Below are 23,864 nucleotides of genomic sequence, written 5' to 3'. Positions count from 1 at the left end.
GTCAAGGACCAGCACTGGGTGGCAACGTACTTTGACCCCCGGTACAAACACAAAATGGCGGAAATGTTACTGCCGTCACAGAGGGCTGTCAGAATGGAGCACTTCCAGGCCTTGCTTCGAGAAATGCTGCATTCTGCTTTTGCGTGCGCTGGCAGAGGAGCAATTCCCACTCCCAGAGAAGGAGTTGCGGGTACCAATCCAACAGCGCCTGCAAGAAGAGGCCGGTTTGAAGATGTGTTGGTGACTTCTGATATGAGGTCATTCTTTCAGTTGACCCTTTCGACAGATGTCATCCGGATCCAGCATCAGGGAACACCTAGACCGTCAGGTGTCCGACTACATCGGGTTAACGGCCGATGTGGACGCTCCGAGGAGTGATGAACCCCTGGACTACTGGGTGGGCAGGCTTGAGCTCTGGCCAGAGCTTGCCCAATTTGCAATCGAACTGTTGGCTTGCCCCTCGTCCAGTGTCCTGCCCGAAAGGACATTCAGCGCAGCAGGGGGGATCGTGACCGATAAGCGTACTCGCCTAGCTCATGACAGTGTTAACTACCTCACATTTCTAAAAATGAATGAGGCATGGATCTCGGAGGAATTCAACACATGTGACCAGTAGACCATGTATATGTCTAGAAACAATTTTTTTAATCGAGCACACAGACCTTTTTTCTTCATTTGGCTCACTTCCTTGTACAAAAAAAGCACACCGTACTATATGCCCGTACCCTCCTGTTTGAAGAGGTTGAGCGGTGTCATATTTCTCCTGGGGCTGCTTATTATAAGGGGCTCCCACCATCCCTGTGCTGTGCTGACTTCCTCCTGGGGCTGCTTATTATGAGGGGCTCCCACCATCCCTGTGCTGTGCTGACTTCCTCCTGGGGCTGCTTATTATGAGGGGCTCCCACCATCCCTGTGCTATGCTGACTTACTCCTGGGGCTGTACCTCTGTTGTGCATATTATGAGGGGCTCCCACCATCCCTGTGCTATGCTCATTATGAGGGGCTCCCACCATCCCTGTGCTATGCTGACTTACTCCTGGGGCTGCTTATTATGAGGGGCTCCCACCATCCCTGTGCTATGCTGACTTACTCCTGGGGCTGTACCTCTGCTGTGCATATTATGAGGGGCTCCCACCATCCCTGTGCTATGCCCATTATGAGCGGCTCCCATCATCCCCATGCTATGCTGACTTACTCCTTGGGATGCTTACGGTGCAGGTGTCAGTGCTGTATATCATGGTGCTGGTGTCAGTGCTTTATGTCACGCTGCTGATGTCAGTGCTCTCTATCACGGTGCTGGTGTCAGATCACTCTATCACGGTGCAGGTGTCATTGCTTTATGTCACGCTGCTGATGTCAGTGCTCTCTATCACGGTGCTGGTGTCAGATCACTTTATCACGGTGCAGGTGTCATTTCTGTATGTCACGCTGCTGATGTCAGTGCTCTCTATCACGGTGCTGGTGTCAGATCACTCTTTCACGGTGCAGGTGTCATTGCTGTATGTCACGCTGCTGATGTCAGTGCTCTCTATCACGGTGCTGGTGTCAGATCACTCTATCACGGTGCAGGTGTCATTGCTGTATGTCACGCTGCTGGTGATCATCTCCTGCACCCTCTTCTTTGCCTACCCTGACCTTCCCTCTCCTCCATTGCCTTCATGCGCTCCACAGTCCTGAATTGTCACAATTTCACATATAAAAAAAGAATGCTTGTAGTTGTCAATCCCAGATTCACCTCATACATGTGTTATGTCATTGGCCATGTGGTGTGACTATGTGTGCACAGCTAGTAATTATTTTGTGGCTGCAAATTTGACCTGTAGGTTTGTAAAGTTCGCCTCCCATTGAAGTAAATGGGGCCCGTCGCGAACGTTACGGTTCGCGAACTTTTGGCCGCGTTCGCGTTCACGAAACGTCCTGTTGGAAGTTCGTCCATCACTATAAGTGACATTTATGAACTACGTATACAAACGGAATACATTCTCTTTGTAATACTGCCAGATATAGAAGGACATGTCCATTTATTATGTGGCCGCAAGCTTAATGCATCTATGAATTATATATGGTTTGTAAAATATGTAAAACGGACAGATCCATGACTATTTAACCTTACATGTCAATTCTGTAATAAGTAAAGATGCAAAACCTATAAATCTATGTGAATCTCATGAAATCTATGAAATGATGTTTAAGTATGGAATTAAATCCTCTAATATTTCAAGGATTAGTCATAATAATATGAGACGTCCCAATCAAAATTTAACCTTGTCGGGATCCTGGTTTCTAAAAAGAATATCCAGAAAACCTCACGTTTACAGAGCTTGCGAAATCTGTCACCTCCCCATTTGAGGGTGACAATTTTCTTAATACCCTGTATGAACAAACCTGAGACATCCTTGTGATGTACAGTATTCCAGTGTTTGGCCACATTAGTAGATTTGTTCCTTTCGATGATCGTATAAACGATCTTTGAGTCTACGTGTGGTGCGTCCCACATATTGGATGTGACAAGAGTCACAAGTGATGACATAAACCAGATACTTGGTATTGCAATTAATAAAGGATCTAATATAAGCAGTTTTATTATTGGTGCAACTTTAAAGGCATGTAAAGTTGCCTTTAAAGTTGAGCCAGTGCTGGCCAAATTGTTTCGTTGTAAACAAACTAGGACATAAAATGTGTCCTAATGTGGGTGCTCTACGAGAAACTTTTAATGCCTCTGGAAAGGATTTGATTGTATGCAAGATCATTAAATAAAATAGGGAGGTATCGTGTCACTAATTTTCTTATGTCAGTAAATTCGGAACTGTAAGGTGTGGAGAACACAGGAATGTTGTTCTCAGTGAAAGAAAATTGATGTTTAATTATATTTCTATTTTTAGGATGCCTGTTCTGCAACAATGCATCCCTTGGGGTAGCACTAGCTGAAGCTAAGGCTTTTTGTATATTGGCAAATGCATATCCTCTTTCTCTAAACCTTTTAGCCATCTCGGTGGCTTCCACCTGAAATATATCGAATGTGCTACAAAGACACCTTAATCTCAAAAATTTACCATATGGGATCCCCCTAATGGTATGACTGGGATGAGCTGAATCTGCTCTCAAAAGTACATTGCCGCAGTTGGTTTTCTATATAAGCCGGTGACAATGCTACCCTCTAAACTAGTGAGTTTAACATCTAAAAACTCTATGGTATTCTCTTTCAAAACTAAAGTAAATTGTAGGTTTAAAGTGTTGTCATTGAAGTAAATAAGCCATTCTTCCAAACTGGCATGTTCAGATGGCACATCAGATGTAATAAATAACAGATCGTCTAAAAAGGCGCCCGAAGAATACTGTGTCTTTGCGGCGGGGGCTATCATCTCCAAAGATGCGAGACCTCTCCCACCAACCCATATAGAGGTTGGCCAGTGAGGGCGAAAACTTCGCTCCCATGGAGGCCCCGCATCTCTGGAGGTAATAGGCCCCGTCGAACATGAAGAAATTGTGTGTAAGTAGATATTTCAGGGACAACAAAATAAACTCTTGAAGTACCAAAGAGAATTTACCAGAGGCTTGTAGAAACCAAGCTACTGCTTTCAACCCTAACTATTGTGGAATACTAGAATACAGGCTAGCAACATCACAGCTGATCCATCTGTGTGTGGAATGCCACTTGAAATCTTGTAGTTTACATAGTAAATGACCAGTGTCCCTGAGATATCCTGGTAAATTGAGAACTAGGGGTTGAAGTAAATTGTCTACCCATTTTCCTAGTCGTTCATTGAGAGAACCTATGCTCGCCACTATCGGCCGACCCACAAGGGGATTGTCACGTACCTGGTGGAAGGAGCCCGGAGTGCAGGGAGCGGCCTCTCGTAAGCCTCTGGCTCGAGATCCCCTGAGAGTGGGAACAGGGACTCTAGAGGTCAGAGGGCACAAGTGCCAAGTCAGTGATGGTGGGTTTGGCCCTGGAGCTGGCGTCAGACAGCGGCGGGTGCAGGCAGGTGGTTCTGGAACAGCTGGTGAGCAGTCAGCGGCTGGCAGCAGGTGCAGGAGATAGTACAGGAACGGCTGGCAGGCGGGCAACAGGCAGCAGCGGTCACAGAAGGCAGACTGGAGCGGCTGGCAGGCGGCAACTGACGACAGATGGCAGACTGGAGCGGCTGGCAGGTGGCAACAGGCGACAGTGGTCACAGATGGCAGACTGGGTCAGCTGGCAAACAGCAGGGTCAAACACAGGCCGGGTCGTCAACGGGCAGGCAGCAGAAGTACCGAAGGAGAAGGCAGAAGCGTGGTCAGGAAGTCCGGGGGTCAAGGCTGGCAGCAAGCAGGAGTAATCAGGAACAGGCCGGGTAGATCAGAGGCAGGAACAATCAGGTTAGCAGAGGTAACTCACAGGAACGCTGTAGACAGAACAGCACCGGGCCACTAGAACGGATTCCTTAAAAAGCCCTCTGGGCGCCAAGAACGGTCGCACGGCGTGCCCGTGCCCGCCCACGTGAAACCGTGCAACCGTTCGTGACCCCGCGCACCCGCGTGCGCACGTTCGCAACCTCGCGCACCCGCGTGCGTCCGTTCGCGCTAACGCGCGCCCAGGGAGACCTATTAGCGCTCAGCGAACCAATTCTGTGAATAGGTCTTCCATGGGCCGCTGGATCTCGGGAACGACCATGACATTGCCCCCCCCCCCCCCCAAGGGGCAGCCTCCAGATGCCCAACTGAGCCATTTTACTCGGATGGGCCCTCTCAAAGGCGAGAATCAGTCTTCTGGCATGAATGTTAGATTCAGCTTCCCAAGAATTTTCTTCGGGTCCGTACCCTTTCCACTTCACCAGGAATTGGACTTGATTCCGTCTACGCCTACAGTCCAAGATAGATTCCACCTCGTACTCGACTTCACCGTCGATGATCACAGGTTCAGGTGGAACAACCCTCCGGCTGTCAAAGGGATCCGGGACGGCTGGTTTGAGTAAAGCTACATGAAATACGGGGTGAATCCGGAACGATTCTGGCAGTTTTAGCTCAAATGCTACGTCATTTATCTTCTTCACAATTGGGAAGGGACCCACAAACCTTGGCCCCCAACTTTTTAGTAGGACAGGCCATCTTTAGGTTCAACGTGGAGAGCCAAACCTGGTCCCCAACTTTGAGTTCAAGTTCCCCCCTTCTCCTCCTGTCAAAGACTTCTTTATTATATCTTTGGGTCTTTGCCATGGTCTCCTGCAGCAGTCTGTTATTGGAGCTGAAAAAGTCAATACTCTCCTGGACCGCTGGTACGGGGCTTTCAGGCAGGTCTTGGGACAGAAATGAGGGATGGAAGCCGTAGTTAGCGAAGAACAGGGACTGACTTGTGGCAGAGTGGATGGAGTTATTGTAAGCAAATTCTGCTAACGGGAGCAAAGGAGCCCAGTCGTCCTGAGAAAAAGACGAGAAACAGCGCAGGTACTGCTCCAGCGTCTGGTTCGTCCGTTCTGTTTGCCCATTGGTCTGTGGATGGTAAGCAGATGAGAGACAAAGATCAATCTTCAGGGCCCTACAAAGTGCTCTCCAGAACTTGGACGTGAATTGCACTCCCCGATCAGAAGTAATGTTTGCGGGAATGCCATGTAGCCTCACAATTTCTTTAATAAATACCTCGGCTGTTTCCGCAGCGGAGGGGGTGCCCTTCATCGGCAAGAAGTGGGCCATCTTGGTTAGCCTGTCCACTACCACAAAGATTGTGGAATAGCCTTCTGATGGTGGAAGCTCTACGATAAAGTCCATTGATATCATCCGCCAAGGCCTCTCTGGGACAGGTAATGGTTTCATCAGACCCCAGGCCCTGGACTTGTTGCTTTTGTTCCGGATGCAGATGACACATGCCTCCACGTACTTCTTACAGTCAGACTTCAACTGGGGCCACCAAAAGGTGCGCTGAACCAATTCGGTGGTCTTAAGGGCTCCGAAATGGCCGGCCAGCGGGTGATCATAGCATGCACTGAGGACTGGCACCCGAGTCTCCTGGGGAACAAAAATTTTGCCTTCATACCAGAGAAGTTCGTCTTTGGCCAGAAGTGTGACGTTAGGTGGAGGAGTGGCACCAGCGGAAGCTTGCTTGATCAGAGACAGCAGATCTGTTTGAAGGAGAAGAAAGTTCCCTGAGGTCAGGATGGTATCTGGATGTGGAGAAGTCTCTGGCTCATTGAACATTCGGGACAGGGCGTCCGGTTTGGTATTCTTGGACCCCGGGCGATAAGTTATATGAAATGAAAACCGGGAAAAGAAAAGAGCCCATCTGGCCTGACGTGGCCTCAACCTCTTGGCGGACTTCAAATACTCCAGATTTTTATGATCTGTGTAAATAAGGATTGGATGTGTGGCCCCCTCCAGTAGGTAGCGCCATTCTTCGAGGGCCACTTTAATGGCTAATAGCTCCCGATCTCCGACGTCTTAATTCGCCTCTGCTTCGGATAGCTTGCGGGAAAAGAATGCGACTGGGTGCAAACGGGACCTAGGCCCATGTCTCTGGGATAGAATCGCCCCAACCGCAATCTCAGAGGCATCGACCTCTAGAATATAAGGCCGGGTCGGGTCAGGATGCTTGAGAATAGAGGCCGACACAAACAAGTTCTTCAGAGTAGAGAAGGCTTCCTGAGCCTCTGGGGACCATTGAAACTTCAGACCCTGCCTGGTCAGTCTTGTGATGGTGGCTATAATAGTGGAAAATCCTCTAATAAATTTCCTATAAAAATTCGCAAATCCAACGAATCGCTGGACCCCTTTTCTGTCAGTGGGAGCGGGCCAATCACGGATAGCGGAGATCTTCTGAGGGTCCATCTCGATGCCATCTACAGAAATTACCAGCCCCAGAAATTGAATGTTTTGTTGTTCGAAAGTACATTTCTCCGGTTTGGCATATAGCCCGTGAAGTCGGAGTCGGAATAGTACTTTCCTGACATGTTCCCGGTGTTCTGCCAGGGAGGAAGAGAAGATCAGGATGTCGTCCAGATAGGTAATGACGAACAGGTCTAGGTAGTCTCTGAAGATGTCGTTGATGAAGTGCTGGAATGTGGCGGGAGCGTTACATAAACCGAAGGGCATGACCAGGTACTCAAAATGCCCGAAGCGAGTACGGAAGGCAGTCTTCCACTCGTCGCCATCACGGATGTGGACCAGATTGTAGGCCCCCCGGAGATCCAGCTTCGAAAATACTGCTGCTGACCCCAGTCTTTGGAAGAGTTCCGGCACAAGTGGTAGAGGATAACGATTCTTAATAGTTATCTTGTTAAGGGCCCGGTAGTCAACGCAGGGGCGCAAGGTCTGGTCCTTTTTTTCCACGAAAAAGATTCCCGCTCCCGCCGGTGAAGTAGAGGGACGTATAAATCCCTTCCTTAGATTATCATCCAGGTAAGTCTTCAAAGCCACCAACTCAGTCTCTGATAGTGGGAAAATTCTCCCAAAGGGGATTTCTGCCCCTGGAAGTAATTCAATAGGACAGTCATATGGCCTGTGAGGGGGTAAGGTCTCCGCACCCTTTTTACTAAACACATCCAGGTAATCATGGTAGGCAGGTGGTACAGCTTGGCGGGTTTCTGCGTCAACTTCCAGGCAGAGCAACGAAGAGGAGGCCTGGTCGGTTCCCGACAAGCAGTGCTGGAGACAGTAAGGTGAGAGGAATCTTAATTCTCCGGTGGACCAGTCAATAAGGGGGTTATGTGCCTTTAGCCAGGGCATGCCGAGAATGATAGGGAAGAGGGGGGAAGTAATAACATCCAGACAGAGCAACTCTTGGTGGATCCCGGCAATAGAGGTCAATAAGGGCTGAGTCTCCTGGGTTACAGGACCGGACTTGAGAGTAGAACCATCGGCCAGATGTATAGAAAGTCCCCTTGCCCTGGGCCGGAGAGGGATGTTATGTCTTGTGGCGAAAGATAAGTCCATAAAGCCACTGCAAGCTCCCGAATCAATAATGGCGTTGGTCTGGACGTTCCCTCCTGGTAGCTGCAAGGAAATGGACACAGTCAAATGGGAGGTAGTACTAGGACAGTCTAACGTAAGGGCAGGAGACACGGAGAGGCACTTACGGAGCTTGGCAGGGCAACTGCGCACAAAGTGTCCAGACCCTCCACAGTATAAGCAGAGATTTCCCTCCCGACGGCGTTGGCGTTCTTCTGGCGTTAAGGAAGGCCTAAGTAGGCCCAGCTGCATGGGCTCGGGGAGGTCCTGATTCATCGTGGTGACAGCGGGAGAGGCAGGATGAGGAGAGCTGGGGACCCGAGGAAGCATCCACACCGGACGAGGAGTTGTTGAGGACCGCTCCAGACGGCGTTCCCTCAGCCGCCTATCTATTTGGATAGCTAGCTCCACCAATGCTTCTAAAGTCTCTGGAATGCCCACTCGGGCGAGCTCGTCCTTTAAGGGTTCCGATAGGCCCATACGGAACTGATAGCGTAATGCTGCATTGTTCCAATCTGTGTGGGAACTCCAGCGTCGGAATTCCGACACATAGTCCTCTACAGGTCGGCGGCCTTGCTGTAGTGAGTGCAGGGCTGCTTCAGCGGTGGCGGTTAATTGTGGGTCTTCATATAACCGCGACATGGCCCGAAAGAAGATGTCCAGGGTTTCAAGGGAAGGATCCTTCTTCTCTAGTAAGCGGTGGGCCCAGGACTGAGGTTCGCCAGTTAGTAGAGAGATGACATAACCCACCTTGGTGGCCTCAAGGGAAAAGGTCCTGGGCTGGAGAGCGAAGAAAAGTTCACACGAATTGCGAAAAGTCCGGAATTTTCCACGATCTCCAGAGAATCTCTCGGGTGTGGGCACCCTGGGTTCGGGGGGCAGCATCACTACAGAAGGAGTAGCAGAAGTCCCGGAAGCAGCTGGAGAGGTAGTAGACAGGGCCTGGACCCATTCCTCCAGCTGACTATAGCCCTCCTGTAAACTCTTTACCGCTTGAGCGAGTCCTGCGAGGTGGCGGCAAAGTTCGTCCATAGGAGAGGCTCCCTGCGTGGGCTCGTACATGGCTGTTCTGTACTGTCACGTACCTGGTGGAAGGAACCCGGAGTGCAGGGAGCGGCCTCTCGTAAGCCTCTGGCTCGAGATCCCCTGAGAGTGGGAACAGGGACTCTAGAGGTCAGAGGGCACAAGTGCCAAGTCAGTGATGGTGGGTTTGGCCCTGGAGCTGGTGTCAGACAGCGGCGGGTGCAGGCAGGTGGTTCTGGAACAGCTGGTGAGCAGTCAGCGGCTGGCAGCAGGTGCAGGAGATAGTACAGGAACGGCTGGCAGGCGGGCAACAGGCAGCAGCGGTCACAGAAGGCAGACTGGAGCGGCTGGCAGGCGGCAACTGACGACAGCGGTCACAGATGGCAGACTGGAGCGGCTGGCAGGTGGCAACAGGCGACAGTGGTCACAGATGGCAGACTGGGTCAGCTGGCAAACAGCAGGGTCAAGCACAGGCCGGGTCGTCAACGGGCAGGCAGCAGAAGTACCGAAGGAGAAGGCAGAAGCGTGGTCAGGAAGTCCGAGGGTCAAGGCTGGCAGCAAGCAGGAGTAATCAGGAACAGGCCGGGTAGATCAGAGGCAGGAACAATCAGGTTAGCAGAGGTAACTCACAGGAACGCTGTAGACAGAACAGCACCGGGCCACTAGAACGGATTCCTTAAAAAGCCCTCTGGGCGCCAAAAACGGTCGCACGGCGTGCCCGCGCGCGCCCACGTGAAACCGTGCAACCGTTCGTGACCCCGCGCACCCGCGTGCGCACGTTCGCCCAGGGAGACCTATTAGCGCTCAACGAACCAATTCTGTTAATAGGTCTTCCATGGGCCGCTGGATCTCGGGAACGACCATGACAGGGATTTTACTTTTTATTTTTCATCTAATCCGGAGTGCGGCTGTCCAGAGTTTGTTTGTTTTCCATATACTTGGTTTGTACAATCAGCCTGCACCTGGAACCCCCACCTGCCTGGAGAGTTGGTAGTCTACCAGTGGACTGACCTGGAGCGGTGGATCTTTGCTTTCTTTGTCAAAAAAAACATAAGGTTCTCTGCCTGGCAGCTCTTACCTCATTCAGCGCACAGAGAATCAAGATCCCGAACACAGAACAGCAAAAATGTTCAAAAAACTTGAAGCATGGTTGTCTTACCATAGGTCGGCCTTTGCTGGTCTGGTTCTGGAGTAGAGATGGCCTTGTGGTTCACCCGGCTGACTTCTGGCGCTGTTCGTGCGGTGGACATATGCATTTACATTGTGAAGAACTTTGACCCATGACACATCCATCATAGGGTACAGGACAGCCAATTGAGACATTTCAGCACATGGACAATTGGACATACCCCCTACCTTATAAATACACCTGATCTGGCGGCAATTTTACATTCTGTCTTTTGTCAGTGTAGGGAAAGGACGCTGTGTGGAGCAGGGACAGCCAGTTTAATCACTAGCTATTACTATTAGGTCCACAAAAGTCCTTTTAAGGACGGGTATAGGTGTACAGTATATAGGGTTGTAATACACTTAGAATATACTTTCTTTCAAATATACAAAGTATATTATGGTGCACTGCTGAGTTGCTGAATGCTGACCGATTCTGCAGCTGTCTTTTGTCACTGTAGGGAAAGGACACTGTGTGGAGCAGGGACAGTCAGTTTAATCACTAGCTATTACTATTAGGTCCACAAAGGTCCTTTTAAGGATTGGTATAGGTGTACAGTATATAGGGTTGTACATGTATAATATACTTTCTTTCAAATATACAAAGTATATTATGGTGCGCTGCTGACCGATTCTGCAGCTGTCTTTTATCAGTGTAGGGACTGAGGGACAGTTTGGTGTTTTGGAGCAGGGACAGTCTGCAAATCACTAGCTACTAGGTCCACAAAGGTCCTTTTAACCACTTTCCACCCGGCCAATGTACATATACGGCCGGGTGGGAGCTCTCTACTTCTGAGAGGACGTTCAGGAACGTCCTTCAGAAGGAGGGGGATCGTGTGCGCGCGTGCCCGCGCAGCGGCGCGATCCCGATGTGCTCGTGTCACCCGGACACGGCGCATCTCGGATCGGCAGGAGGGCTCTGTGATTGGCCCTCCTGATCACATTACGGCCGTGTCCAATCACGGCCATCATGTGATGTAAACAAACAGCCGGTTGCTAGGCAATCGGCTCTCCTCTCCTCAGTCGTCACTGAGGAGAGGAGAGCAGATCGCTGCAGCCGGCTGGTGATCAGTGAGTATGAGCTGTTTTTACAGATTTTTACTAACTGATCACCAGTCTAGTATAAACCTACAGTGTAAACACACATGTCACCACAATACACATGTCACCTCTAGGGATGAGCCCACACACCCCCCGGTTCGGTTTGCACCAGAACTTTCGAACGGACCCCAAATTCGTACGAACTTTAGAACCCCATTGAAGTCTATGGGACTTGAACGTTCAAAATTAAAAGTGCTAATTTTAACGGCTAATATGCAAGATACTGTCCTAAAAAGGGTTTGGGGACCTGGCTCCTGCCCCAGGGGACATGGGTCAATGCCTAAAATGTTTTTAAAAATGGCCGTTTTGGCGGGAGCACTGATTTTAATGACGATTAAAGTGAAAAGAAAAGTGAAATATTCCTTTAAATATGGTGCCTGGGGGGTGTCTGTAGTATGCCTGTGAAGTGCCACGTGTTTCCCGTGTTTAGAACAGTCCCTGCACAAAATGACATTAAACGGAAATAACATCATTGAAAACTGCTTGCGGTTTTAATGTTATATCTGGTTCCTGCAATATGGTTGAAAATCATTGAGAAAAATGGCATGGGTAGCTCTCCCTGCCCATTACCAGCCCCTTTGGGTCTTGTACGCATATTAACCACTTGCAGACCGGACCATTTTGCTGGTCAAAGACCAGACCACTTTTTGCGATTCGGCACTGCGTCGCTTTAACTGACAATTGCGCGGTCGTGCGACGTGGCTCCCAAACAAAATTGACGTCCTTTTTTTCCCACAAATAGAGATTTCTTTTGGTGGTATTTGATCACCCCTGTGGTTTTTATTTTTTGCGCTATAAACAAAAATAGAGCGACAATTTTGAAAAAAACGCATTATTTTTTACTTTTTGTTATAATAAATATCCCCCATAAATATATAAAAAAACATTTTTTTCCCTCAGTTTAGGCCGATACGTATTCTTCTACATATTTTTGGTAAAAAAAAATCGCAATAAGCGATTATTGATTGGTTTGCGCAAAAGTTATAGCGTTTACAAAATAGGGATAGTTTTATAGCATTTTTATTAATAATTTTTTATTATTTTTTTTTTTTACTAGTAATGGCGGCGATCAGCGATTTTTATTGTGACTGCGACATTGTGGGGGACTCATTGGACATTTTTGACACTTTTTGGGACCATTGTCATTTATACAGTAATCACTGCTATATAAAGGCAGTGATTCCTGTGTAAATGACACTGGCAGTGAAAGGGTTAACCAGTGGGTGGCAGTGTAGGGTTTAAGTGTTCCTAGGGGTGTGTTACTAACTGTGGGGGGGTTGGGCTTTCATTTAGTGAACACTGATCTCTGCTCCAATCACATGGAGCAGAGATCAGCGTCACTAGTTGCTAGGCAGAATGGAGAAATTTTGTTTACACAGCATTTCCTCCATTCGGCCGCTCCGTGAGACGATCGCGGGGATGCCCGCGGCGATCGAGTCCACGGGTCCCGCGACCGGACTCACGGGGGTCCCGACCAGCAGGCGGCGCGCTCCCGATGGCAGGGCGGCATTGAATATTGGACGTACCTGTACGCCAATATGCCTGCCCGTGCCATTCTGTCGACGTACATCGTCGTGCGCTGGTCGGGAAGTGGTTAAGGGGAACCACGTACCCATATTAAAAAAAGGAAATGCGTGTGGCCCCCAGGCCCTATATACTCAGTACAGCAGTATACAGGCGGTGCAAACAAGACAGGGACTGTGTAGGTTTGTTGTGTTAAGTTGAATCTGTTTGTAATTTTCAACTGGTACATTTTTAAAGTGTAGCTCCAGTCAAAAAAACTATTTTTAAGCTTTGTGGAAAACATAGGGAAGGGTTATCACCCCTGTATAATTTGTTTTGTCGTCCATCTTTTTTCATCTCACTTGTTGTTGTCTCCTTCCGTTTGCAAGTAGGAGATGTTTGTAAGTTGGATGTTTGAAAGTAGGGGCCTTCCCTATATGCTCTGCAGAAATGGCGGAACAAGGTGTTGGTTTTGCCACAACATTGTAAGCCCTCAAAGTGACTCTTGGTGGGCGCTGGAGCGCCCTGCTGTGAACGATTATATCAAGATTTGTAATTACATGCCATTGTTGAACAGTGGTAGAAAAACTGACCTTTGGTGGTTGTGGTGCTGGTGCCACAACACTATAAGTCCTCACAGTTACTCTTGGTGGGCACAGGAACGGGCCCTCCTGTGAAATATTATATCAAGAATTGTAATTACATGTCCCTGTTAAACAGGGGCAGAAAAATTGGGCCTTAGGCACTGGTGCTGGTGCCACGACACTGCAACCTCTCCCATATACTCTAGTTTTATTTCAGGAATTAGCCCTGCTGCAAAGCATTGCATCAAAAATTGTAATTAAACGCCTCTGTTAAACAGGGGCAGAAAAATTGGGCTTTAGGCACTGGTGCTGGTGCCACCACACTGCAACCTCTCCCATATACTCTAGTTTTATTTCAGGAATTAGCCCTGCTGCAAAGCATTGCATCAAAAATTGTAATTAAACGCCTCTGTTAAACAGGGGCAGAAAAATTGGGCTTTAGGCACTGGTGCTGGTGCCACCACACTGCAACCTCTCCCATATACTCTAGTTTTATTGCAGGAATTAGCCCTGCTGCAAAGCATTGCATCAAAAATTGTAATTAAACGCCCCTGTTAAACAGGGGCAGAAAAATTGGGCTTTAGGCATTGGTGCTGGTGCCACCACACTGCAACCTCTCCCATATACTCTAGTTTTATTGCAGGAATTAGCCCTGCTGCAAAGCATTGCATCAAAAATTGTAATTAAACGCCCCTGTTAAACAGGGGCAGAAAAATTGGGCCTTAGGCACTGGTGCTGGTGCCACGACACTGCAACCTCTCCCATATACTCTATTTTTATTGCAGGAATTAGCCCTGCTGCAAAGCATTGCATCAAAAATTGTAATTAAACGCCCCTGTTAAACAGGGGCAGAAAAATTGGGCTGATGGCATCACCCAGAACCAGAAATGTTCTTCCAACATATCAGCAGAGGAGGAAGAGGATAGACAATCAACATAACAGGACAGTCACTCAGCATCAGCATAGGCAGTCTTGAAGGAATGTGATATTTCAAAAAAAATTATTCGGTTACATCAGCTTCAGGTGCTTGGTAGCTGTGGGTGATCCAAAACTGATTCATCTTGATGAAGGTCAGTCGATCAACTGATTCGGTGGACAGGCGCACCCTGTGATCGGTAACAAAGCCACCAGCAGCACTGAAGGTGTGTTCCGAAAGAACGCTGGATGCAGGACAGGCCAGTAGCTCAATTGCATACTGTGCAAGCTCTGGCCAGTGATCCATCCTCAAGACCCAGTAAGCCAGAGGATTTTCGGTGGGAAAGGTGTCCAAGTCTGACCTTGCCCCTAGGTATTCCTGCACCATGTAAATCAGACGCTGGCAATGGTTGCTGGAACCGATCATACCTTGGGGCTGCGGACTAAAAAATTGTCTGAAAGCATCAGTCAGACGGCCACCTTCTCCACTGCTCCTTCTGACCGATGCCTCAGCAACACGTTGTCCAGGACCAGGAGTTTGTAACCTCCCAGTCTCTGGGAACGTGTTGCACAGACCTTTCTGCAAGGCCTCCCGGAGATGTCTCATCCTCTGCTCCCTCTGCGATGGCAAGATAAGGTCGGCAACCTCACCCTTGTACCGTGGATCAAGGAGAGTGGCCAGCCAGTAATGGTCCCTCTCCTTGATCCGAAGAATACGAGGATCCTTCCGCAGGCTTTGCAGGATCAGGGAGGCCATGCAGCGTAGGTTAGCTGAGGCATTCGGTCCGGAGTCCTCTGGGTCACTAAGGACAACATGATCCGCAGCTACCTCCTCCCAGCCACGTACAAGTCCACATGTTTCTTGGGACTGTAAATCATCCCTACAAGACTGCTGCTGATGCTGAGTGCCAGCCTCCACCTCCATGCTGACACAATCATCCTCCTCCTCCTCTTCCTCCTCCTCATCCTCTTCCTGTGTGATGGGTGGCACAGCAGGAACACTGTCTGGATAAAGGGGGCCTTGAGAGGCAAGGAAGTCCTCCTCTTCCTGCCTCTGTTCTGCCTCAAGTGCCCTGTCCATTATTCCACGCAGCGTATGCTCCAAGAGGTGGACAAGAGGTACAGTGTCACTGATGCATGCACTGTCACTGTTCACCATCCTTGTGGCCTCCTCAAACGGTGACAGGACAGTGCATGCATCCCTGATCATGCCCCACTGGCGTGGTGAGAAAAAACCGAGCTCCCCTGACCCTGTCCTGGTGCCGTAGTCGCACAGGTACTCATTGATGGCCCTCTGCTGCGTGTGCAGCCGCTGCAGCATGGCCAACTTTGAGTTCCACCTGGTGGGCATGTCACATATAGGCGGTTCTTGGGCAGGTTCAACTCCTTTTGGAGCTCAGCCAGCTGAGCACAGGCATTAAATGATCGGCGGAAATGCACACAGACTTTCCTGGCCTGCTTCAGGACATGCTGTAAGCCCGGGTACCTGCCCAAGAACCGCTGCACCACCAGGTTAAGGACGTGAGCTACACAGGGCACATGGGTCAGTTGTCCCTGTCGGAGGGCGGAGAGGAGGTTGGTGCCATTGTCGCAAACCACCATTCCTGGCTTAAGCTGGCGTGGCATCAACCACCTCTCGGCCTGCCCCTGCAGAGCTGACAAAACATCCGCCCCAGTGTGGCTCCTGTCCCCCAAACAAACCAGCGCAAGCACATCATGGCATCGTTTTGCCTGCGTACTTGCGTAGCCCCTGGAACGCTTACGGAGCACCGCTGGTTCTGAGGACAGAGCACTGGAAGAGGCCATGGAGGAAGAAGAAGAGGAGGGGGTGGAGGAGAGAGGTGTGTCACAACCAATAGTAGCATTTTGGAGGCGTGGTGGCGGAACAACCTCCAACACTACTGCACCTTGTCCTGCATCCTTCCCAGCTGCCAGAAGAGTGACCCAATGGGCCGTGAAAGACAGGTAACGTCCCTGTCCATGCCTGCTGGACCATGAGTCAGCGGTAATATGCACCTTACTGCTGACCGCCCTGTCCAGCGAGGCAAGGACATTGCCTTCCACATGCCGATAGAGAGCTGGAATCGCCTTCCGTGAGAAAAAGTGGCGTTTGGGGACCTGCCACTGAGGAACCGCACATTGTCCAAACTCACGGAAGGGGGCCGAGCCTACCAACTGAAAAGGCAGCAGTTGAAGTGCTAGCAATTTAACCAAGCTAGCATTCAACCGCTGGGCATGTGGATGGCTGGAAGTGAACTTCTTTCGCCGGTCCAGCAGCTGGGGCAGGGACATTTGCCTGCTATAATCGGACGTGGGTGTACTGCTAGCAGAGTGCCCGGAAGCACTTGGCTGTGACACACCTAATTCTACACCTTCATTCCTCTAAGAGCAGGTTTCAGAGAGGAGTGGGGTTGGAGATGCCAGCTGATGAGGAGCAAGGAGAGGTCCGCTTTGTTCTTTGGTGTGGGTCTTTGAGGTACGCTTGCCAAAGAGCTGCATGGCAGGTCAACATATGTCTGGTAAAGCATGTAGTGCCCAAGCGGCTGATGTTTTGGCCATGCGAGATACGCTTGAGACATATGTTGCAAATAGCAGCGGTGCGATCTGATGCACTCGTCTCAAAAAAGGCCCACACCAAAGAACTTTTAGAATAACGCGCAGAGGCAGCGCCCTGCACAGGCGGGGCTCTGCGGTGTGATTCAGTCGGTGTGCTGCCCCTAAGCTGGCCCCCGGAGGGCATCCTGCCTCGTTGGACATGTGCAGGAGGCTCCTCCTCCTCTCAGCTACCAGGCACCCACGTGGAGTCAGTGCCCTCATCATCCCCTCCCTCTTCATCGCTGTAGCAAACCTGGCAGTATGCTGCAGCTTGTGGAACATGACTGCCAGATTGCTATCCTTCTTGAGCATCCCTTCTCTCTGCATTCACGCTACTGCCTTCCTCTAGCTGAGTGTCATCATCAGAGCCTACAAAACACTGGGCATCCTCCTCGAGCATGTACCCAACACTGTGCTCAAAGAGTTCAGGAGACTCCTCAGGAGGACGTGGAGGGTCTAGGGAAGGAGTCACTGATGATGACATTGAGACGAGGGAAGACGATGCGTTGGCAGCTGCTTTGCTAGTACCCTGAGACTGGGTGAGAGAGGATGAGGAGGATGAAGAGGGCTTGGTCATCCACTCTACCAAGTCGTTGGCATGTTGCGGTTCAACATGTCCAGCTGCCGAAAAGAAGGACAAGCGTGTCCCATGGCTACGTGCTGATGACAATGCACCGCGTCCACGACCAGCACTGTTGTCTCTAGACACAGAGCCTGCTTGCCCTCTTTTATCGGCTCGCGCCTGTCTGCCTCTCCTTGCTGGCCTTCCAGACATGGTAATGGCCTGAAGGGATTTGGGTAAAACAGCAGTTGGGTAGTGTATATTGTGCTGGAGGCACACAACACCCACTAACTCCTGCAGATGCCTTTATTATAGAACACCAGAGATAAAGGGGTATACTGTACTGGAGGCACACAACACCCACTAAGCCCTGCAGATGGCTCTATTAGAGAACAGCAATAAAGGGTAGATACAGGTGTATATTGTGCTGGAGGCACAAAACACACACTAACTCCTGCAGATGCCTTTATTATAGAACACCAGAGATAAAGGGGTATATACAGATGTATACTGTGCTGTGCTGGAGGCACACACAACTTCCAATAACTCCTGCAGATGGCAGATGGCTCAAATAGAGAAGAGCTATGTAGGTGGATATAGCGGTGTGTACTGGGTACAGAGCACGCAGACAGCACGCACAAGCTCCTAACACTACTGACTGCAAGCTCTATTATAAAAGATAGATATATCACTAGCTATATAGGTGAGGTGAATATAGCGGTGTATACTGCGGTCAGGGCACGCAGACAACAACCACTACAGAAGAGCAAGATCGAAAAATCGGCTGATAACGATCGGTGTATACTGTGTTGAAGGTACACAGAACACCCACTAACTGCTTCAGACGCCAACACACTACACAAGGCCACTGCGCTGGCAGCCTTATATAGTGTGGGGCGTGTACTACACAGCCTGAGCTATGATTGATAAAAGACAGCTGCAGAATCGGGCAGCAATCAGCAGCAAAGCAGTCAGCAGTGCACCATAATATAGTTTGGATATTTAAAAGAAATTATATTATACGTGTACAACCCTATATACTGTACACCTATAAAGGGACCTTTGTGGACCTAGTAGCTAGTGATTTGCAGACTGTCCCTGCTCAGAACACCAAACTGTCCCTCAGTCCCTACACTGATAAAAGACAGCTGCAGAATCGGGCAGCAATCAGCAGCACAGCAGCACAGCAGTCAGCAGTGCACCATAATATACTTTGGATATTTGAAAGAAAGTATATTATATGTGTACAACCCTATATACTGTACACCTATAAAAAAGGACCTTTGTGGACCTAGTAGCAAGTGATTTGCAGACTGTCCCTGCTCAGAACACCAAACTGTCCCTCAGTCCCTACACTGATAAAAGACAGCTGCAGAATCCGGCAGCAATCAGCTCAGCAGCACAGCAGTCAAGTATAATATGCTGTCTATATTTGAAAGAAAGTATATTATACGTGTACAACCCTATATACTGTACACCTATAAAAGGACCTTTGTGGACCGAGTAGCAAGTGATTTGCAGACAGTCCCTGCTCAGAACACCAAACTGTCCCTCAGTCCCTACACTGATAAAAGACAGCTGCAGAATCCGGCAGCAATCAGCAGCACAGCAGTCAGCAGTGCACCATAATATACTTTGGATATTTGAAAGAAAGTATATTATATGTGTACAACCCTATATACTGTACACCTATAAAAAAGGACCTTTGTGGACCTAGTAGCAAGTGATTTGCAGACTGTCCCTGCTCAGAACACCAAACTGTCCCTCAGTCCCTACACTGATAAAAGACAGCTGCAGAATCCGGCAGCAATCAGCAGCACAGCAGTCAGCAGTGCACCATAATATACTTTGGATATTTGAAAGAAAGTATATTATACGTGTACAACCCTATATACTGTACACCTATAAAAGGACCTTTGTGGACCGAGTAGCAAGTGATTTGCAGACAGTCCCTGCTCAGAACACCAAACTGTCCCTCAGTCCCTACACTGATAAAAGACAGCTGCAGAATCCGGCAGCAATCAGCAGCACAGCAGTCAGCAGTGCACCATAATATACTTTGGATATTTGAAAGAAAGTATATTATATGTGTACAACCCTATATACTGTACACCTATAAAAAAGGACCTTTGTGGACCTAGTAGCAAGTGATTTGCAGACTGTCCCTGCTCAGAACACCAAACTGTCCCTCAGTCCCTACACTGATAAAAGACAGCTGCAGAATCCGGCAGCAATCAGCTCAGCAGCACAGCAGTCAAGTATAATATGCTGTCTATATTTGAAAGAAAGTATATTATACGTGTACAACCCTATATACTGTACACCTATAAAAGGACCCTTGTGGACCTAGTAGCAAGTGATTTGCAGACAGTCCCTGCTCAGAATACCAAACTGTCCCTCAGTCCCTACACTGATAAAAGACAGCTGCAGAATTGGGCAGCAATCAGCAGCACAGCAGTCAGCAGTGCACCATAATATACTTTGGATATTTGAAAGAAAGTATATTATACGTGTACAACCCTATATACTGTACCAGTCCTTAAAAGGACCTTTGTGGACCTAATAGTAATAGCTAGTGATTAAACTGACTGTCCCTGCTCCACACAGTGTCCTGTCCCTACACTGACAAAAGACAGCTGCAGAATCGGTCAGCAGTGCACTCAGCAATTACCAGCACAGCAGTCAGCAGCAGTGCACCAGAACCCTATATACTGTACACCTATACCAGTCCTTAAAGGGACTTTTGTGGACCTAATAGCTAGCGATTTGTGTCACTACAGTCTGTCACTGCTCCACACAGCAACCTCTCCCTACACTGACAAAAGACAGAATGAAAAATGGCCGCCAGATCAGGTCTATTTATAAGGTAGGGGGATGTCCAATTGTCCAAAAGACAGCTGCAGAATCAGTCAGCAGTGCACTCAGCAATCAGCAGCACAGCCGTCAGAAGCAGTGCAACAGAACCCTATATACTGTACACCTATACCAGTCCTTAAAAGGACCTTTGTGTATCTAATAGTAATAGCTAATGATTAAACTTACTGTCCCGGCTCCACACAGCGTCCTGTCCCTACACTGACAAAAGACAGCTGCAGAATCGGTCAGCAGTGCACTCAGCAATCACCAGCACAGCAGTCAGCAGCAGTGCACCAGAACCCTATATACTGTACACCTATACCAGTCCTTAAAGGGACTTTTGTGGACCTAATAGCTAGTGATTTGTGTCACTACAGTCTGTCCCTGCTCCACACAGCAACCTCTCCCTACACTGACAAAAGACAGAATGAAAAATGGCCGCCAGATCAGGTCTATTTATAAGGTAGGGGGATGTCCAATTGTCCATGTGCTGAAATGTCTCAATTGGCTGTCCTGTACCCCATGATGGATGTGTTCACAATGTAAACAAATATGGCCACCGCGAACAGCGCCAGAAGTCCACCGGTTTGGCGAATCCTGAACGAGCAAAATTTGCCACGAACCGACCGCAGGGCAAACCGCAAGGCCATCTCTAGTCCCGATGCGCCCATGTCTATACGTGTCCCACCGGCGATTGTCGCTTGTGTAGATGGTATCCAGCATAAGCAGCTCAATCTGCGCAGTGAAGAATGCTATGGAGGACACTGACTGACGTCACTTCTGGAGAAGAGGTGGCTTCGTGTTCGGAGCATGCGTGCTCCTTTACCATGGAAATAATTTAGGATGTTGACGCAGCCAAACATGGCACCCTGGAGGATTTATATATATTTGATGATACTCATCGTTCACCATGGAAATAAGTCACGATATTGAAGCAGCCAAATATGACATCCTCAAGGAATTATATATGCTCACACATTGTAATAAATATTTCTTAGGAGTTAATATTGTTCTAGTCAGGCAGACATTAAACAAATGAAAGAAATTCAGTACCCTGTTACTCTCTGTAGGAGTAAAATCTAGAAAACCCCTATTATTATCTCACAATTCTATGTTAATATATAGTCTAGCATATTAGACCTTCATGAGAATGATAAAGGCATATTTAATATATATAGTATATTTTTTTTTAAGGTGAATCAAATCCTTCAAAAATTCAAGAAAATGTAAAGCATGCCAACAATGGGAAATACACTGTATATAGTCTTGCTTTTGGTCAGAGCCCAGATTATTCTTTTCTGGAAAAGCTGGCACTAGAAAACTCTGGAGTTGCTCGACGTATTTATGAAGACTCGGATGCAGATTTACAGTTGCAGGTTAGAACTCCCTATTTTTTTTACATCTTCATGAATATCTTTTTCTGTCTTTAAATGTAAATCCTGCTAAAAGCATTCTGCTGTTTTTTAAATTCAAACATTTTATTAGACAATTTAAAGGCTACCGCAGCCAATTTAACAGGTAATGTAGGCAACAGAGTTCTCCACACAGGGAGAGAGAGACAAGAGAATACACTGTTGACATTTTGGATCAGAATACTAGCCCTCCAAGTGGTGAACAATGGTGTGGCAAAGAGGATCTAAGAGAATTGCAATTAATATAATTTTAAACACTTTAAAGGGGTTGTAAAGGTATTTTTTTTTAAATAACAAACATTTTTATACTTACCTGCTCTGTGCAATGGAATAGCTGCAGATGTGCACAAAGCTGACAATTGGATGGTCCACCCCACCTATAGCCCGGGGAGCAACAAGGACCAGGCAGTCAACACTACTGTATTGCTACTCCAGATTAGAAGAGTAGCCTTTAATGATCCCATCACAACTCCTCAAGTCAAGTGCCAGCCCAGCTTGCGTGCTGCACAATGGAAGACATCATTACCAATGATTTACCAATTATTAATAATTAAGTGCTGACTCCAGCGCAAACTATATCTACCTGCATGATCCCCCACTGTACTTGTTCCATCTGTCATTTGGTTTTCATGTTTATATCGAATAAAGTGGATTGGTGGAGTGCAGCTGTCCAGATCTTTCTTGTATTCCAAGGACCAGGCAGTGTTGGGAAGGTGTGCGGTAAACCTCCAGAAGTCAAAGGGGAAGGTAGAGACGAAAGAAAGGGAGAAGGAGGGCAAGTGGTTCTGTGGTCTGAGTTGGCAACAATCCCAAGGGCTCAAACAGGTGACAAGGTAATGGATTTGGTTAAGGCTCCAAAAGAGAGGTGTTGAAATCTGGAGGTAAGTGCATATCGACCCCGGATTGCCAAATGATGGCATACCTTTGCACCTTTTTGTGAAGTGTTGCCTCAGTCTTGATGTGTATCATTGCCTGGGTGGCTTTGGCTATTGTCTGCTTCACAGCGGTTGTGGTGGAAAAGAGGAGGCGACATTGGTTCCTGGTCAGCTCCGAAGGTGAGTCATTTAGAAGAGCTATCCATGGATCAGGTGGGATGCGCATATCAAACATTGCTAACAAATTTAAAGGGTTTTTACCCAATAAGACTTCACTATTGGATAAGTGCACCATGTGTGTAAGTATGTATTAGGCTCCCCACACATCCGTAAACCAGTGGCAGAGAGTGGGTGTTCCCGTTGCATTAGCATGCAGACTGCTGCTGGTGGTGCCCACCTCCAACCCTGGAGGAGAGATGGCAACACCCCTGGTAGAACAGTACACTGGGGGGAAGTCGGATGATGATCGGCACTGTTGCAATAAAACGGTGTCCATTGGAATTCTGCATCCATTAAAAGTTGATATGGTAAAGCTAGAGTTTAGCTTTAAAAAATGTTGCAACTGTGAGTGTAGCTCAGTAGTTATTTTAACTCCAACTGTTGTAATAGTGACTTATGACTTGCTGAGACCGCTATGCCTGGCCTGTATAAGCAGATATAATCACTGCAGACAATCTTTATCAGATAGCCGAACCAAACCCTTTTCTCTATCCACAAAATCTTTATTGACTACAGCAGTTACAGCAGGCAACAAGATGCGGTTAGGGTTGCCACCTTTTCTTCAAGCTAAACCCGAACACCTTAGCCCTTAGCGGTAAATGCAATCTGGTGCTAACAGACCCTCGCTGGGAGGTACACTAACAAACTGACACTGACATCAACAGTGATACTAATACAGTGATAATACTGTACACTGTCACTGTACTAATGGCACTGGCAGAGGAGCAGTCAGTTGCCACAGGGGAGAACGCAGAGAGCACACAGCACAGGTAGGTGCAGCCACCAAGACCATTCTATGATACCCCTGCTGAGTTCCCGCACTGGCTGGCTGCATCCCAGGTAGTTCTTTTTTTTACAGAATAGGTGCAGGAGCTCAACTACACCCCCCCCCCCCCCCCCTGAACATTCCACATTAAGTAGTGGGTTTGGCTAAATTGCAGTGGGAGAGTCTTAAAGTGTGCTACAAAACAAGTGCAGAATTCAGGAGTTTGTTACATACAGAGTCCAGGGATCAGGGCATAGTATATACAGAGTGCAGGGATCAGGGCACGGTATATACAAAATTTCCAGGGTCAGGGCATGGTATATCCAGAGTGCAGTGGTCAGGGCACGGTATATACAGAGTGCAGGGGTC

General features: G+C 48.4%; 1 protein-coding gene across 1 annotated transcript in view; it reads left to right on the top strand.

Moving 5' to 3' along the window:
• LOC143927813 (inter-alpha-trypsin inhibitor heavy chain H3-like) overlaps positions 1 to 23,864 on the top strand; it is a 357,183-nt gene that overhangs the window by 209,343 nt on the left and 123,976 nt on the right. The window contains exon 11 of the mRNA XM_077452197.1: positions 21,418 to 21,599. Within this exon, the coding sequence (XP_077308323.1) occupies positions 21,418 to 21,599 (182 nt within the window). The remainder of the gene's footprint in view (positions 1 to 21,417; positions 21,600 to 23,864) is intronic.

The sequence above is a fragment of the Lithobates pipiens genome, unplaced genomic scaffold (genome assembly GCF_037356315.1).
Source record: "Lithobates pipiens isolate NorthernLeopardFrog02 unplaced genomic scaffold, aLitPip1_a1.2 Scaffold_23, whole genome shotgun sequence".
NCBI lineage: Eukaryota > Metazoa > Chordata > Amphibia > Anura > Ranidae > Lithobates > Lithobates pipiens.
This window is presented reverse-complemented; position numbering and strand designations above follow the sequence as displayed.